Source organism: Antechinus flavipes, chromosome 4 (genome assembly GCF_016432865.1).
Source record: "Antechinus flavipes isolate AdamAnt ecotype Samford, QLD, Australia chromosome 4, AdamAnt_v2, whole genome shotgun sequence".
NCBI lineage: Eukaryota > Metazoa > Chordata > Mammalia > Dasyuromorphia > Dasyuridae > Antechinus > Antechinus flavipes.
The window spans coordinates 94734799-94749233 of record NC_067401.1 but is presented as its reverse complement, the minus strand read 5'-3'; the positions used below and the strand labels follow the sequence as shown (position 1 = coordinate 94749233).

The 14435-nt window shown below is 33.7% G+C and overlaps 1 protein-coding gene across 2 annotated transcripts in view; it reads left to right on the top strand.

The window, feature by feature from the left end:
- The window catches only part of EDARADD (EDAR associated via death domain), a 101067-nt gene that overhangs the window by 41388 nt on the left and 45244 nt on the right, over positions 1 to 14435 (top strand). For both annotated transcript variants that reach the window (XM_051993551.1, XM_051993550.1), the window contains exon 4: positions 1918 to 1976. In XM_051993551.1, the coding sequence (XP_051849511.1) occupies positions 1918 to 1976 (59 nt within the window). The remainder of the gene's footprint in view (positions 1 to 1917; positions 1977 to 14435) is intronic.

The following is a 14435-nucleotide window of genomic DNA, read 5'->3' as shown; positions in this document are numbered from 1 at the left end:
AAAAATTTTACTGGCATCTCAAGGAATGGCCACTAATGGAAAACCTTCAATCATTAGCTTACTAAATAGAACTAAATAGAAACATATTTTTAAATAATGGTTCCCATGTCCTTTGAGAAGCCTCCTTTCTGAGCCCCATGACAGTAGGAATTAGGGAGGTGCATAGATAAGTGGTTCCTTCAGTTTTACACAACCATATTATTAAACATTTTATGGCTTCCACTTTCTCTAACAAATTATTTCCTAGCTTGCACCCTTGCCATATTTTTTTAGCATTCACTAAAAATTTGTCTTGATGCCAGGTCTCTGAATGATTTTATAGTGTATTTAAAATTACCTCACAATAATCCTGGGAGGTAGGAACGATTATATCCCCATTTTATGGATTAAGAAACTGAGACTGAGGGAATTTAATTGATTTAGGATTGAACAGCTAGAAAATATCTAAAGGTAGAATTGGAACTCATGATTTCATGTTTCTAAGCCCATATCTCTGTTATCCACAATACTATGTTTATTTTAATAGTATTTAAAAAAATACTAGAAAATCATACCTATATAGATTTTAATATTTTGGATTTTTTTTTCTTAACTTCTAAAAAAACATAATAAATCATCCTTTATCCACTACTCTCTTGCTGCCCCCAAGTGAAGTCTCTATTACCAGTATTATGTACTCTTTTTTTGGATATGATAATATTACTTGCCCACCAACTTCATAGCTACTGGTCTAATCTTAGGATGAGCACTCTTTGCATTCACATAGACCCTTAACCCATATTCTTTCCGTGAACATCCTTCTTAGACAGATTTAGCTTCTTTAGCCATATTAGAAATAACATCAAAAAAAAAAAAAAAACATGGTAGGAGCCACCTCTCCTTGCTTGCTTTTTAGTTTGGGGGACTGTTTTTGGAGGGGGAAGGGAAAGAGAAAGCGAGAAGAATAAGCAGGAACTTACATGAAGTACTTCAAATGCCTTATTTAAATAAAAGTTCCCAAACTCAAATTGTTATAAAAAATTAACTTAGGAATTCAGGAAAATGAGAAGAAAATACTGTGGATTTGTTATAATCACAGTGTCAATGATTTAAGAGAATCATGGTTTAAATCCTATATCTTGGACCTATTGAAGGATAGTGTAAGGGAGAAGCTAAAATATATGCTTCCTGTTGGCATGGTTCAAAGCTCAATAGGAATGGGGAAAGATAACAAAAATCACAATTCCTATCCATAGCTTATTTATTTAAATTAATAAGGGTCTAACCTTAACTGTGAAAAGTCTGATTGTCAAATGCCTTTACTTTTTCTTCTTCAAAAATTATACATGTAGATAATTAGTATAGATCCACTTTGAATTTCCCAGCTTTTTTAAAAAGTAAAAATAGTTTGACAATATACCCTCAGCCTCAATTGCATGATATGGAAAGAAAAGACTGTCTTTCAATTATATGATTCAAGCTAAAAAGCTGGCTGAACCTGAACATTTTTAATTGATGTTATAACACATACAATGTGACATGTTTATCACAAGTTATAAGATGTGAACTAAAGTTGTGGGTGGCAGAAATCCAATAATGAACATAACAACTTGAAGCAATTTTTGTAAGAGGTTATAAATTGACCCTCTAACCCCCCCCCCCCAATTCCATTGTCTTTTAAGTGTTTAGAAGGAAACCACAACAAATCAGAAATTATATTGCTTTAATCCTTTAGGTGTGAATCCCCAAAGAGCCAAGTGAGAATGTACTCTCTAGTTTGTAACAGGAATAGCAAAATGCTGAGAAGATACCTAGTACCACTTGTTCAACCAGAATTTTTGACCAAGCTCACTGAGAGTGCCGTTTGTAGGAGGGATGGATGTGTGGCAATTATTCTGGTATTCCTTGATATCAAGTTTTGTGTCTTCTTTTTCTTAGCTGAGGAATATAATTCAATTACACTGAAAGTTCCACCAAGTTCTGACATAATACATCAGGTAAGGAAAATATTTTAAACTATATTTTTGGAAACATTTTCTATTCTTTTGATACTTCAAGTTTTTATTTCATCTGAGGAGGTTTGGGATTTTTTTCTCTCTCTCCTTTGGCATCCTTTAGAAACAATTTTGAACTAAATGCAGAAATAGTAAAATCAGTTCAAATATAACAGAAAATAGAAATGAACACTTGGAAAATCAATTAAGGAATTAAAGAGTAAAAATTCCTGCAGCAAAATAAGCTCAATTATGTTAGAAAAATATATGTAACCAGAATTTTTATGGCAATTTTCATCAGAAGCAAAGAATAGACAATAAAAATGATTGATTTTCTAAATAAAAATTAATGAAATAATAATTTTGAATTTTTTGGTTTTTTATTTTTCCAATTACATGTTCAGGCAATTTTAAACATTCATTTGTTTAAAATTTTGAATTCTAAATTTTTTTCCTCCTTCTCTTTTCTTCTCTTTTTTTCTCCCTCCTATATATATATACAATTATTTAAAATATATTAGAATTGTGATTTTGGAAAGAGTAATTGTATTTCATCCCACTAAAACCAGCAATCTCTATGATTTGCCTTTCTTCTATTCATTGTGACATTTAAAAAAATTCATAATCTTGACTTTGAAATGCATGTCTGTCTACCTGATGCGTATAAATGATTTATGTTGTCTATGTTAAAAATGATAGTTGCTTTCATTCATTTTCTACTTGGTATAATAAAAAAGGAAAAGTGTGGTGATGTTTTGTTTTTGTCTTCAGTCTACTAAAAATCATTATGATTATTTACAGTACTGTATTCTAGGAATCAGAGTTTCACTATGATTAATAAAATAACCAATTGGTACATGAATAATTAAAAACCAATGACAGCAATAGAAAAAATTAAAGATTAAGGATTTTTTTTTTAAATTGGTGAGGCTGTCTAGAATACTGGTTAGTATGCTGGCTTCAGAATCAAGGGGACATCCTGGGCACAGACTGGCTTGCATGATCCTGAGCAAATCATTGTATTTTCTGTATCTGCAGGGATCTCTCTAAGATGATCACTTGTAGAATTGGTGCTTGTCTGAATTGATAGAAGGAGGTTCTTCTTACTAGGAGTTTCCCCAACAGTTGAAATCATGGGTCTAGTTGTGGAGGGAAAAAAAATGTGTTATTAGTTTAGGGTTAAAGGAAGCTTAAATGAGATATATTTAATGGTAACAATTTATTTCTTTTGTGAATCAAAATACCAACAGGACAAACATTTATTTCAAAATGCTCATTTTGGGGAACCAGAGAGTGAGATTTTAAAGTTCTTTTCTTGTTTGTTCTATCATTCTTTACAGCATCAGATCTTAAGGATAGATTCTGTCCTTTTAGTGTAGTTTGTTTTTCAAAGAAACATCTACATTTCTTATCAAACAAGGAAGCAAAATCTCAGGGTGAGGTTTTGGTTTTTGTGGCTGATTTTGGTTCTTTTTGCATTGGTTGCACATGACTCACATAACTTTTGACCATAAACCATTTTTGTTATTTTGTTGTTCATTTGTTTTTCAGTTATATTTGATTCTGTGACCCCATTTGGGGGTCCCATTTGGAATTTTCTTGGCAAAAATCTTTGAGGGGTTTGCCATTTCTTTCTCATTTTACAGATGAGGAAACTAAGTCAAACAGGGTAAAGTGACTTATGCAGGGTCACATAACTAATAAGTGTCTGAGGTAGTATTTGAACTCACAAAGAGGAGTCTTGCTGACTTCATCTGGTGCTCGATCCAGTGTACCACTTAGTTGCCTTCTCTTGTCAGCAAATGCTTTTTTTCAAAAGTTCTTAAAAGGTCTTAGAATTTCATTTTGGTGAAGGAGATAATTTATGAAAAGAAACAGTTCTTTTAAACCATAACTGAAATAAATGAATTGGTTTAGGGATATTCATGTTGATTTCTCAGCTCCTCATCACATTTTTGGTGTTGTCCATTTTAGTAACTTAAAACTCATTAGCAAAATTGTGCAATGACTAACATGTGTTAAAATTATATTTAGAGTATTAAATATTTCCAAAAGCATGTCTTGCCTCAAGGTATGCTGGTTCTGTCCTGCACATTCCATAAACATGAAGTTAATTTTTAACAAGACAAATTTGTAGGTTTGTTTAGTCTTGTTTTAAAAATTAGTCTGTAATAAATCTTTTATTATTAAATTATGATATTATTGGGCACATAAATCACCTTGGTAATAAAATGAAACTGTACATTAGTGGTGGAATAGGGACATTGTATCCTAAAACTTCCTGCAGTTAATGGCTACCTATCTCTATAATCTTCAGACTCCTCCCTATCTTTGTGGTCTCTTCTCTCTTAAACTTTCCTTGTTAAACAACATTAACTGGCATAAAAAGGAAATGTAAACCGTTTTTAAAAACTTCAATCAATTGAATCACATTTATTGTCTTTTGTTTTAATCATGTTTTCAGTCCCTAAGAGCCAGGCACTATGATAAGTACTAGAAAGAAAAATACAAAAATTAAGGGTCTCTGTACTTAAGGGCAAGATGTTTTGTAAACTTTAACACATTATAAAAATGTGGAGTTAATTGTTATTTTTAAAATGTAAACTACTAAGGAAGCTCACCTTATAGGGGGAAGTGTAGCCTGAAGCCAAAGGGTAATTTTGATAACTGAAAAACTTTACATTTTAGATTTGTTGTTGAGTTATTCACTCATATCTGATTTTTTGTGACCTGTGTACCATCCTGTCCATGAGGTTTTCTTGACAAAAATACTGGAGTAATTTGTCATTTCTTTCTCTGGTTGATTAAAGCGAGCACAGATTAAGTGGCTTACTTAGTTTCTTACAGGTAGTAGATATGTGAGGCAAAATTTGAACTCAGGTTTTTCTGACTTTAGGACCAATAGTTTATCCACTGAGCCACCTAGATGCCTCCTAAATGAAAGATAGTATCCCACCCCCAAAAAATAGTACTATACCTTGTTTGAATTTAGCAGTGATGGATTTAAGTTGTTGATTAATAAATATTATTTATTCATATTAATTCTGACAGGAAATATCAAACTGATAGATGGGGAATTCTGTTCCTAGTTAAAGGAAATTGACTTCACTCGCAACTCTAATATTTCCCAAACATGTGACTGTAGGCAGACCACAACTCTGAGCTTTAGTTTCCTCATCTATAAAATGGGAAACTGGAAGCACCTATCCCATCAGAATTTATTACAGAGATTCAGTGAAGTAATGTATCATCTGTGAGTATTATTGAGAGACTATGACTGGGTGCCAAGATGGCAGAGAGGACACATACGTCTTCCTAGGCTCTCCTTTTCCTCAATCAATTTTTAATGAAATTCAGCCTCAGAATTAGTGCTTGACTGTCATAACCCACGAAGGTCTGTTTTTGCTCACTCACAGAATTGAACAGGGGTAGGCCAGGGGCAAACTCAGGCAGGCAGTGAGAGCATGGGGAACAGCTCACTGAGCAGACCAGAGGGGAGCAGAGTGTGGTCTCTGCTCATGGAAAATCTGCGGGAAGAACTTTGCCACAGTGTGGATTACTCTGCCCTGGTAGCAAGTCAGTAGATCAGCAGAGAAGTTATAAACACAGGGGGTAAAGATTATAACCCCAAAAGCTAGAGTCTCTTGGGACTTGGCCACCCAACACCTGAATGACTCACCAGGATCTCAGAGTGCAGCCACAATTACTGCCTCTAGTGCAGATATTGCCTTCTCGCTGCCACTGATTTCAGCATAACTGCAAATCCCAATGCAGCCTGTGGATGCTATCCCAATGCAGCTTCATTGTCACTTTCTTTTGTCTGTAGAGGCATCTTGGAAATACCCTACTACCCCCCATAAGCAGACCATAGCTTTTCTTTTTTTTTTTTCCTTTTCTTAAAATAAGCAAAAAAGCCAAGTGGGCTCTACCTATAGATAGCATCTATTTGGAAAGAAAGCATACTTCAAACCCTGAGGAGACTAAAAAGTTTGTCTTTAGATCCAAAGATGGATATGATTTGGTCCCCACCACATAAAGTTCTTATAGAAGAAATTTAAAAGGCTCTTAAAAGAGAGCTGGAAGAAAAATGGGGAAAGGAAAGGGTCAAGATAAGACATGTAACTCATTAAAAGATAGAGTGGAAAAAGAAATCAATTCCCTGAAAAACAGAATTAGTGAATTGGAAAAGGTAAACAATTGCAAGGAAAACAGAATTTGTGAATTGGAAAAAGAAAATAATTCTTTAAAAAAAAATTGACAAAATGGAAAAAAATTCCATAGAACAAAACAACTCATTTAAAAACTCAATTGGACAAATACAAAAGGAAATTTTAAAAGTAAATGAAGAGAATCATTCATTAAAAATCAACAAATAGAATGAATGCCTTGAGGAGACACCAAGAGTCAGTCAAGCAAAACCAGAAAAAATAAAAAAAATAGATAAAAATGTTAAATACCTACTTGGGAAAACAACACCTGGAAAACTAGACCTAGGAGAGATAATCTAATGATTATTATCATGATGGAAAAAAAGAGCCTACACACTATTTTCCAGGAAATCATCAGAGAACTGCCAAGATCTTATAGAAAGAGAAGGCAATATAGACATTGAAAGAATTCATTGATCACCTACTGAAAGAGATCCCAAAACCAAAACTTCAAAAAATATTGTGGCAAAATTCCAGAACTATCAGACCAAGGAAAAAATACTAGAAGCCAGGGGAAAAAAAAACAAAAACAACAACAACAAAAAAAACAATTCAAATACTGAAGAGCCATAATAAGGATCACTCAAGATCTAGTAGCATCCACATTAAAGGATCGAAGGGCCTGGAATCTGATATTCTGAAAGGCAAAAGAACTTGGTGTGCAGCCAAAAATAACTTACCTAGCCAAACTGAGAGACTATGACTGTGGATATTGGGCAGGTCTTGAAATCAGAAAGAACTGTGTTTTCAGATATATATATTAGCTGTGTGACAATGCAAGTCACTCCCCAAGCAAATTTCTCAATACTGTTAAGTTACAGGCCAGATGTTGATCTGCATCACCAGAAATAATTTCCAATCTAGGAGTTCCCTATTTGGATAAAATTCAAAGTCTTATATAACAACAACACATATCATAATCATTATTATTAACAAAGTAAAAGTTCCCAAATTATAAACTCTTTTAATAATATCTTCAAATTGTGTCCCCCAAAAATGTAATTTTAAAAAATGTTTTTGCTGCTAACTATAAAAATCACTAAATGACAAAATTAGAGAATGAATATATCCATCTTGTCCTTTACATGAAGTATTCTGATTCTCATGCTTTACTCCATCAGACTACATTTGGCTTAGAATTAATGTGCTTACTTAGGAACCAAAAATTTTATACTTAAGCCCATCAAAAGTCTTTTTATCTCAGAGCTGCTCCCTCCCTTTTACAGATAGGATCCTCTTCAAATGTTGAAGAAAGAGTATTTCTAAGTTTCTTTCAGTGAAACAAATTTTGACTTGATGCTCAGCCTTCAGGGACTTTGAACTTAGGCTAGATGAGAGAGAGAAAGTACAGATATGTAGTTTATCATAGGGACCATATATGAAACTTTTCCATTTTAGTGGCACCTGCCAGGAGTCTTAGCTCAATGCTCTATTGTCATATTTGGGAATCCAGCATCATTTCCATGCAAAAAAAGGCATATGATTATGACTTTAGTGAAAGGGTTGGCATTATATTTAAGTTGAAAAATGAAAATTCATTGACACTCAGAACTGGAAGGAACTTCATAAGTTATTTAGTTCAACCTATTCCTGAATAGGATTTTCCAGATAACAATGTATCTTTTTTTTTTAACTAGCTTTTTATTTACAATTTTTCAGCATTGATCCTTTCAAAACCTTCTGTTCCAACTTTTCCCCTCCTTGCTCTCATCCCCTCCCCCAGATGGCAGGTAGACCAATACATGTTAAATAAGTTAAAGTATATGTTAAATACAATATATATACATATCCAAACAGTTATTTTGCTGCACAAGAAGAATCAGACTTTGAAATAAGGTAAAATTAACCCGAGGAGGAAATAAAAAAATGCAAGCAGATAAAAACAGAGGGATTGAAAATGCTATGTAGTGATTCACACTCATTTCCCAGAGTTCTTTCACTGGGTGTAGCTGGTTCTATTCATTATTGAACAAATATAACTGATTTGGTTCATCTCATTGTTGAAGGGAGCCATGTTCATCAGAATTGATCATCATATACTATTGTTGTTGAAGTATATAATGATCTCCTGGTCCTGCTCATTTCACTTAGCATCAATTCATGTAAGTCTCTCCAGGCCTTTCTGAAATCTTCCTGCTGGTCATTTCTTACAGAACGATAATATTCCATAACATTAATATACCACAATTTATTCAACCATTCTCCAATTGATGAGCATCCACTCAGTTTCCAGTTTTCTAGCCACTACAAAAAGGGCTGCCACAAACATTTTTGCACATACAAGTCACTTTCCCTTCTTTAAGATCTCTTTGGGATATAAGCCCAGTAGAAACACTGCTGGATCAAAGGGTATGCACAGCTTCATAACTTTTTGAGCATAGTTGCAAATTGCTCTCAGAATGGCTGGATGTATTCACAATTCCACCAACAATGTATCAGTGTCCCAATTTTCCTACATCTCTCCCAACATTCAGCATTATCTTTTCCTGTAATCCTAGCCAATCTGAGAGGTATGTAGTGGTATCTCAGAGTTGTCTTAATTTGCATTTCTGTGATTAATAATGAGTTGGAGCATATTTTCATATGGCTAAAAATAGTTTCAATTTCTTCATCTGAAAATTGTCTGTTCGTATCCTTTGACCATTTATCAATTGGAGAATGGCTTGATTTCTTATAAATTAGAGTCAATTCTCTATATATTTTGGAAATGAGGCACCTTTTGTCAGAACCTTTGACAAATGTTTTTCCAGTTTATTGTTTCCCTTCTAATCTTGTCTGCATTAGTTTTGTTTGTACAAAAGCTTTTTAATTTGATATAATCAAATTTTTCTATTTTGTGATCAATAATGATCTCTAGTTCTTTTTTGGTCACAAATACCTTCCTCCTCCACATGACTGAGAGATAAACTATCCTTTGTTCTTCTAATTAATTTATAATCTCATTCTTTATGCCTAGATGATGAACCCATTTTGACCTTATCTTGGTGTATGGTGTTAAGGGTGGGTCCATGCCTAGTTTCTGCCATATTAATTTTAATTTTCCCAGCAGTTTTTGTCAAACAGTGAATTCTTATCTCCAAATCTGGGGTTTTGGGGTTTGTCAAACACTAGATTATTAAAGTTATTGACTACTTTGTTCTGTGAACCTAATCTTTTCAACTAATCAATTAGTCCTTTTCTTAGCCAATAACAAATGGTTTTGGTGACTGCTGTTTTATAATATAGTTTTAGATCTGGTACAGCTACAAATTCATTTGATTTTTCTTTCATTAGTTGCTTTGAAAGGCTTGGCCTTTTGTTCTTCCAGATGAATTTTTGTTGTTATTTTTTCTAGGTCATTAAAATAGTTTTTTGGGAGTCTGATTCATATAGCGCTAAATAAATAGATTAGTTTGGGTAGTATTGTCATCTTTATTATATTTGCTCGACCTATGCAAGAACACTTAATATTTTCCCAATTGGTTAGATCTCACTTTATTTGTGTGGAAAGTGTTTTATAGTTTTGCTCATATAGTTCCTGACTTTCCCTTGGTAGATAGATTCCCAAATATTTTATACTATCGGCACTTACTTTAAATGGAATTTGTCTTTGTATCTCTAACTATTGGATTTTGTTAGTAATATATAAGAATGATGATGATTTATATGGGTTTATTTTGTATCCTGCAATTTTGCTAATGTTGTAGATTATTTCTAATAGTTTTTTAGTAGAATTTCTGGGGTTCCTTAAGTATACCATCATGCAAAGATGTGATCTTTGCTTCTGCAAAGAGTGATAATTTGGTTTCCTCATTACCTATTCTAATTCCTTTAATCTCTTCCTCAACTCTTATGGCCAAAGCTAGCATTTCTCATACAATATTGAATAGTAATGGTGATAGTGGGCAACCTTGTTTCACTCCTGATCTTATTGGGAATGGCTCCAATTTATCCCCATTACAAATTATGCTTCCTGATGGTTATAAATAGATGCTACTGATTATTTTAAGAAAAAGTCCATTTATTCCTAAACTCTCAAGTGTTTTTAATAGGAATGGATGTTGGATTTTATCAAATGCTTTTTCTGCATCTATTGAGAAGATCATATGGTTTTTGTTAAATTGGTTATTAATATGGCCAATTATGCTGATAGTTTTCCTAATATTGAACCAGCCCTGCATTCCTGGCACATATCCTACTTGGTCATGGTATATTATCCTGGGGATGATTTTCTGTAATCTTTTTGCTAATATTTTATATAAGATTTTAGCATCAATATTCATTAGGGAGATTGACCTATAATTTTCTTTCTCTGTTTTCAACCTACCTGATTTAGGTATCAGTACCATGTCTGTGTCATAAAAGGAATTTGGTAGGAGTCCTTCATTCCCTATTTTTTCCAAATAGTTTATATAACATTGGAGTTAATTGTTCTTTAAATGTTTGGTAGAATTCCCATGTAAATCCATCTGGTCCTGGGGATTTTTTCTTAGGGAGTTGATTAATAGCTTGTTCTATTTCTTTTTCTGAAATGGGACTATTTAAGCAATTTACTTCCTCCTCTGTTAATCTGGGAAGCCTATATTTTTGAAGGTAGTCATCCATTTCATTTAGGTTATCAAATTTATTGGCATAAAGTTGGGCAAAGTAACTCCTAATTATTGTCCTAATTTCCTCTTTATTGGTGGAAAGTTCCCCCTTTTCATTTTTAAGACTAATAATTTGATTTTCCTCTTTCCTTTTTCTAATCAGATTTACCAAAGTTTTTTCATAAAACCAACTCTTACTTTTATTTATTAATTCAATTAATTAATTCAAAACTTTCAATTTTGTCAATTTCTCCTTTTAATTTTAGAATTTCAAGTTTAGCATTTGATTGGGGACTTTTAATTTGCTCTTGTTCTAGCTTTTTAAGTTGCAAGCCCAATTTATTGATCTTCTCTTTCTCTATTTTTATTCTCTATTTTATTCAAGTAAACCTCTAAAGATATAAAATTTCCCCTTATTACCACTTTGGCTGCATCCCACAAATTTTAGTATGTAGTCTCATTGTTGTCATTCTCTTGGGTGAAATTATTAATTGTGTCTATGATTTGCTGTTTCACCCATTCATTCTTTAGGATGAGATTATTTATTTTCCAATTACTTTTTGGTCTATTTACCCCTAGCTTTTTGTTGAATGTAGTTTTTTATTGCATTGTGATCTGAAAAGAATGCATTTACTATTTCTGCCTTTCTGCATCTAATTTTGAGGTTTTTATGTCCTAATATATGGTCAATTTTTGTGTAGTTTCCATGAACTGCTGAGAAGAAAGTGTACTCCTTTCTGATTCCATTCAGTTTTCTCCAAACATCTATCATACCTAACTTTTCTGATATTCTATTTACTTCTTTAATTTCTTTCTTACTTGTTTTGTAGTTTGATTTATCTAATTCTGAGAGTGCAATATTGAGGTCTCCCACTATTATAGTTTTGCTGTCTATTTCTTCTTGCAACTCTCTTAACTTCTCCTTTAGGAAATTAGATGCTATATCACTTGGTGCATATATGTTTAGTATTGATAATGCTTCTTTGTCTATTATCTATGCTTTCCTTTAGCAAGATATAGTTTCCTTCCTTATCTCTTTTAATTAGATCTTTTTTGCTTTTGCTTCATCTGAGATAAGGATGACTACACCTGCTTTTTTTACTTCACCTGAAGCATTATAGATTCTGCTCCAGCCTTTTACCTTTACTCTGTATGTACCACCCTGCTTTAAATGTGTTTCCTGTAAACAACATATTGTAGGATTCTGTTTTTTGATTCAGTCTGCTATCTGCCTCCATTTTATGGGAGTGTTCATCCCATTCACATTTATGGTTAAAACTACTGATTCTGTATTTCCTGCCATCTTATTATCCCCAGATTATGCTTTTCTTTGTCTTTCCCCCTCATACCCCATCTCCCCAGTATTAAACTTATGGGTACTACTTGCCTCACATAGCTCTCCCTCTTTAGAACTCCTCCCACCCCCTTTGAGTCCCTTCCCTTTTCTTATACCTTTCCCTTATTACTCTTTTTCTTTTCCCTTTTCCTCTCCCACTTTTTAATGAGGTAAGAGAAGTTTCTCTGTAAACCAAATATGCCTAATATTTTCTCTTTGAGCCAAATCTGATGAAAGTAAGATTCATACAATGTTCCTCCCCCTCCTTAAATTCCCTCAAATATGATAGTTTCCTTTGCCTCTTTGTGGGATGTAATTTCCCTCTTTTTATTTCCCCTTTTCCCTTTTTCTGATACTATCCCCTTTCCACTTTTACTTCCCCCCCCTTTTTTTTGTATTATTAAGAGTAAAATCAAATTATACACATGCTCTTTATGTATGACCATAACAGAAATACAGTTCTCAAGAGTTTTTTATCTTTTATACTTTTCTTGAGTCCTATATTTGGAGGTCAAATTTTTTGTTTAGCTCTGATCTTTTTTTTCATTAAGAATAAATGGAATTCACATGTTTCATTGAATGTCCATCTTCTTCCCTGGAAGAAAATGCTCAGCTTAGCTGGGTAGTTTATTCTTGGCTGCATTCCAAGTTCTTTTGCCTTTTAGAATATCAGATTCCAGGCCCTTTGATCCTTTAATGTGGAAGCAGATAGATCCTGAGTAATCCTTATTGTGGCTCCTCAGTATTTGAATTGTTTTTTTTTTTTTTTTTTTTTTTGGCTGCTTGTAATATTTTTTCCTTAGTCTGATAGTCCTGAAATTTAGCCACAATATTCCTTGGAATTTTTATCTTGGGGTCTCTTTCAGAAGGTGTTCAATGAATTCTTTCAATGCCTATTTTACTTTCTGATTTTATTACATTTGAGCAGTTCTCTTTGATGATTTCCTGTAAAATAGTGTCTAGGCTCTTTTTTTCATCATAATTTTCAGGAAATCAAATAATCCTCAGATTATCTCTCCTAGATCTATTTTCCAGGTCTATTGTTTTTCCAAGTAGATATTTAACATTTTTTTCTTTTTTTCTTTTTTTTTTTTGGTTTTGCTTGACTGATTCTTGGTGTCTCCTCAAGTCATTCATTTCCATTTGTTCAATTCTGAATTTTAATTAGTTATTTTCTTCATTAGCTTTTTTAAAAAACTTCTTTTTGTATATATCCAATTGAGTTTTTAAGTGAGTTGTTTTGCTCTCTGGAATGTTTTTCCATTTCACTAAATTTTTTAATGAGTTATTTTCTTTTTCCAAAGAAAAAGGATTTCACAAATCCTACTTTCCTGGGAGTTCTTTATCTTTTCCAATTTACAAATTCTATTTCCCTGGGAGTTCTTTACCTTTTCCAATTCATAATTTAGGAAGTAATTTAGGAAGTTGTTATCTTTTTCCACTTTATCAAATTTTTCTTTTAATGAATTATATGCCTTTTCTGTACTCTCTTGCAGAGCTTCTCTTTCCTTTCTCCAGTTTTCTGCTAGCTCTCTTTTAACATCTTTTATAATTTCTTCTAGGAGAGCCTTGTGTGATGGGGACCAGGTTACATCCCCCTTTGGGGTTTTATATGGAGACTGTCTGATATTAGTCTCTTTGGGGTAGAAACCTGCTATCTTTGTGTATAGATGCTATCAATAGCTAGAGTTTGCTTGGCTTTTTTACTCATTTTAAAAAAGCTCTTAAGTTCTGTCTTCAGGGCAAGGAGATTACCAGCTTCCTCTACAGAACAGGGATAGATAAATGGACAGAAGCTGTCCTGCAAATGGTCTGCAAGTGCTCTGTGAAGAGCCCTTTAGTGGAAGTGTCACTGCACTGGGAAGTGTGGCTGTGCTGTGGAAGTTCCACTGCCCCAGGCAGAGCCCCCTGCTGTGCAGAAGTGTGGCTGCCCTGGGCAAAATCCCTATGCTGCAGAATATGGTTGCGCAGCTGTGATGTGGTTTGTGCTGAGTTACTTCCAGTGCTGGGTGAGTGTAGCCAGGTCCTGTTAAATTCTGGGGTTTGTTGGGGTACCCTCTACCTTTGGCGTTTGTGTGACTTCTCTACTGATCTACTGTTTTGCAAACAAAGCAGAACAGCCAATCTGTGGTAGAGTTCCCCCTGAAAATTCTCTACCCGGAGATCACCCCACCCCCATCCACTCAGTGTGCTAGCCTCCTTGTTCTGCCTCCCTGCCTGTGCTGGCCTGCTCCTACTGATCAGGACAAACCTTTTCTGGTGATCTTCCAGATTATCTTCAGCTGGTAATTTGTTGTACTCCCAATATTCGTGGAATTTACCAGTCAAGCACTGTTTCAGAGGCTGAATT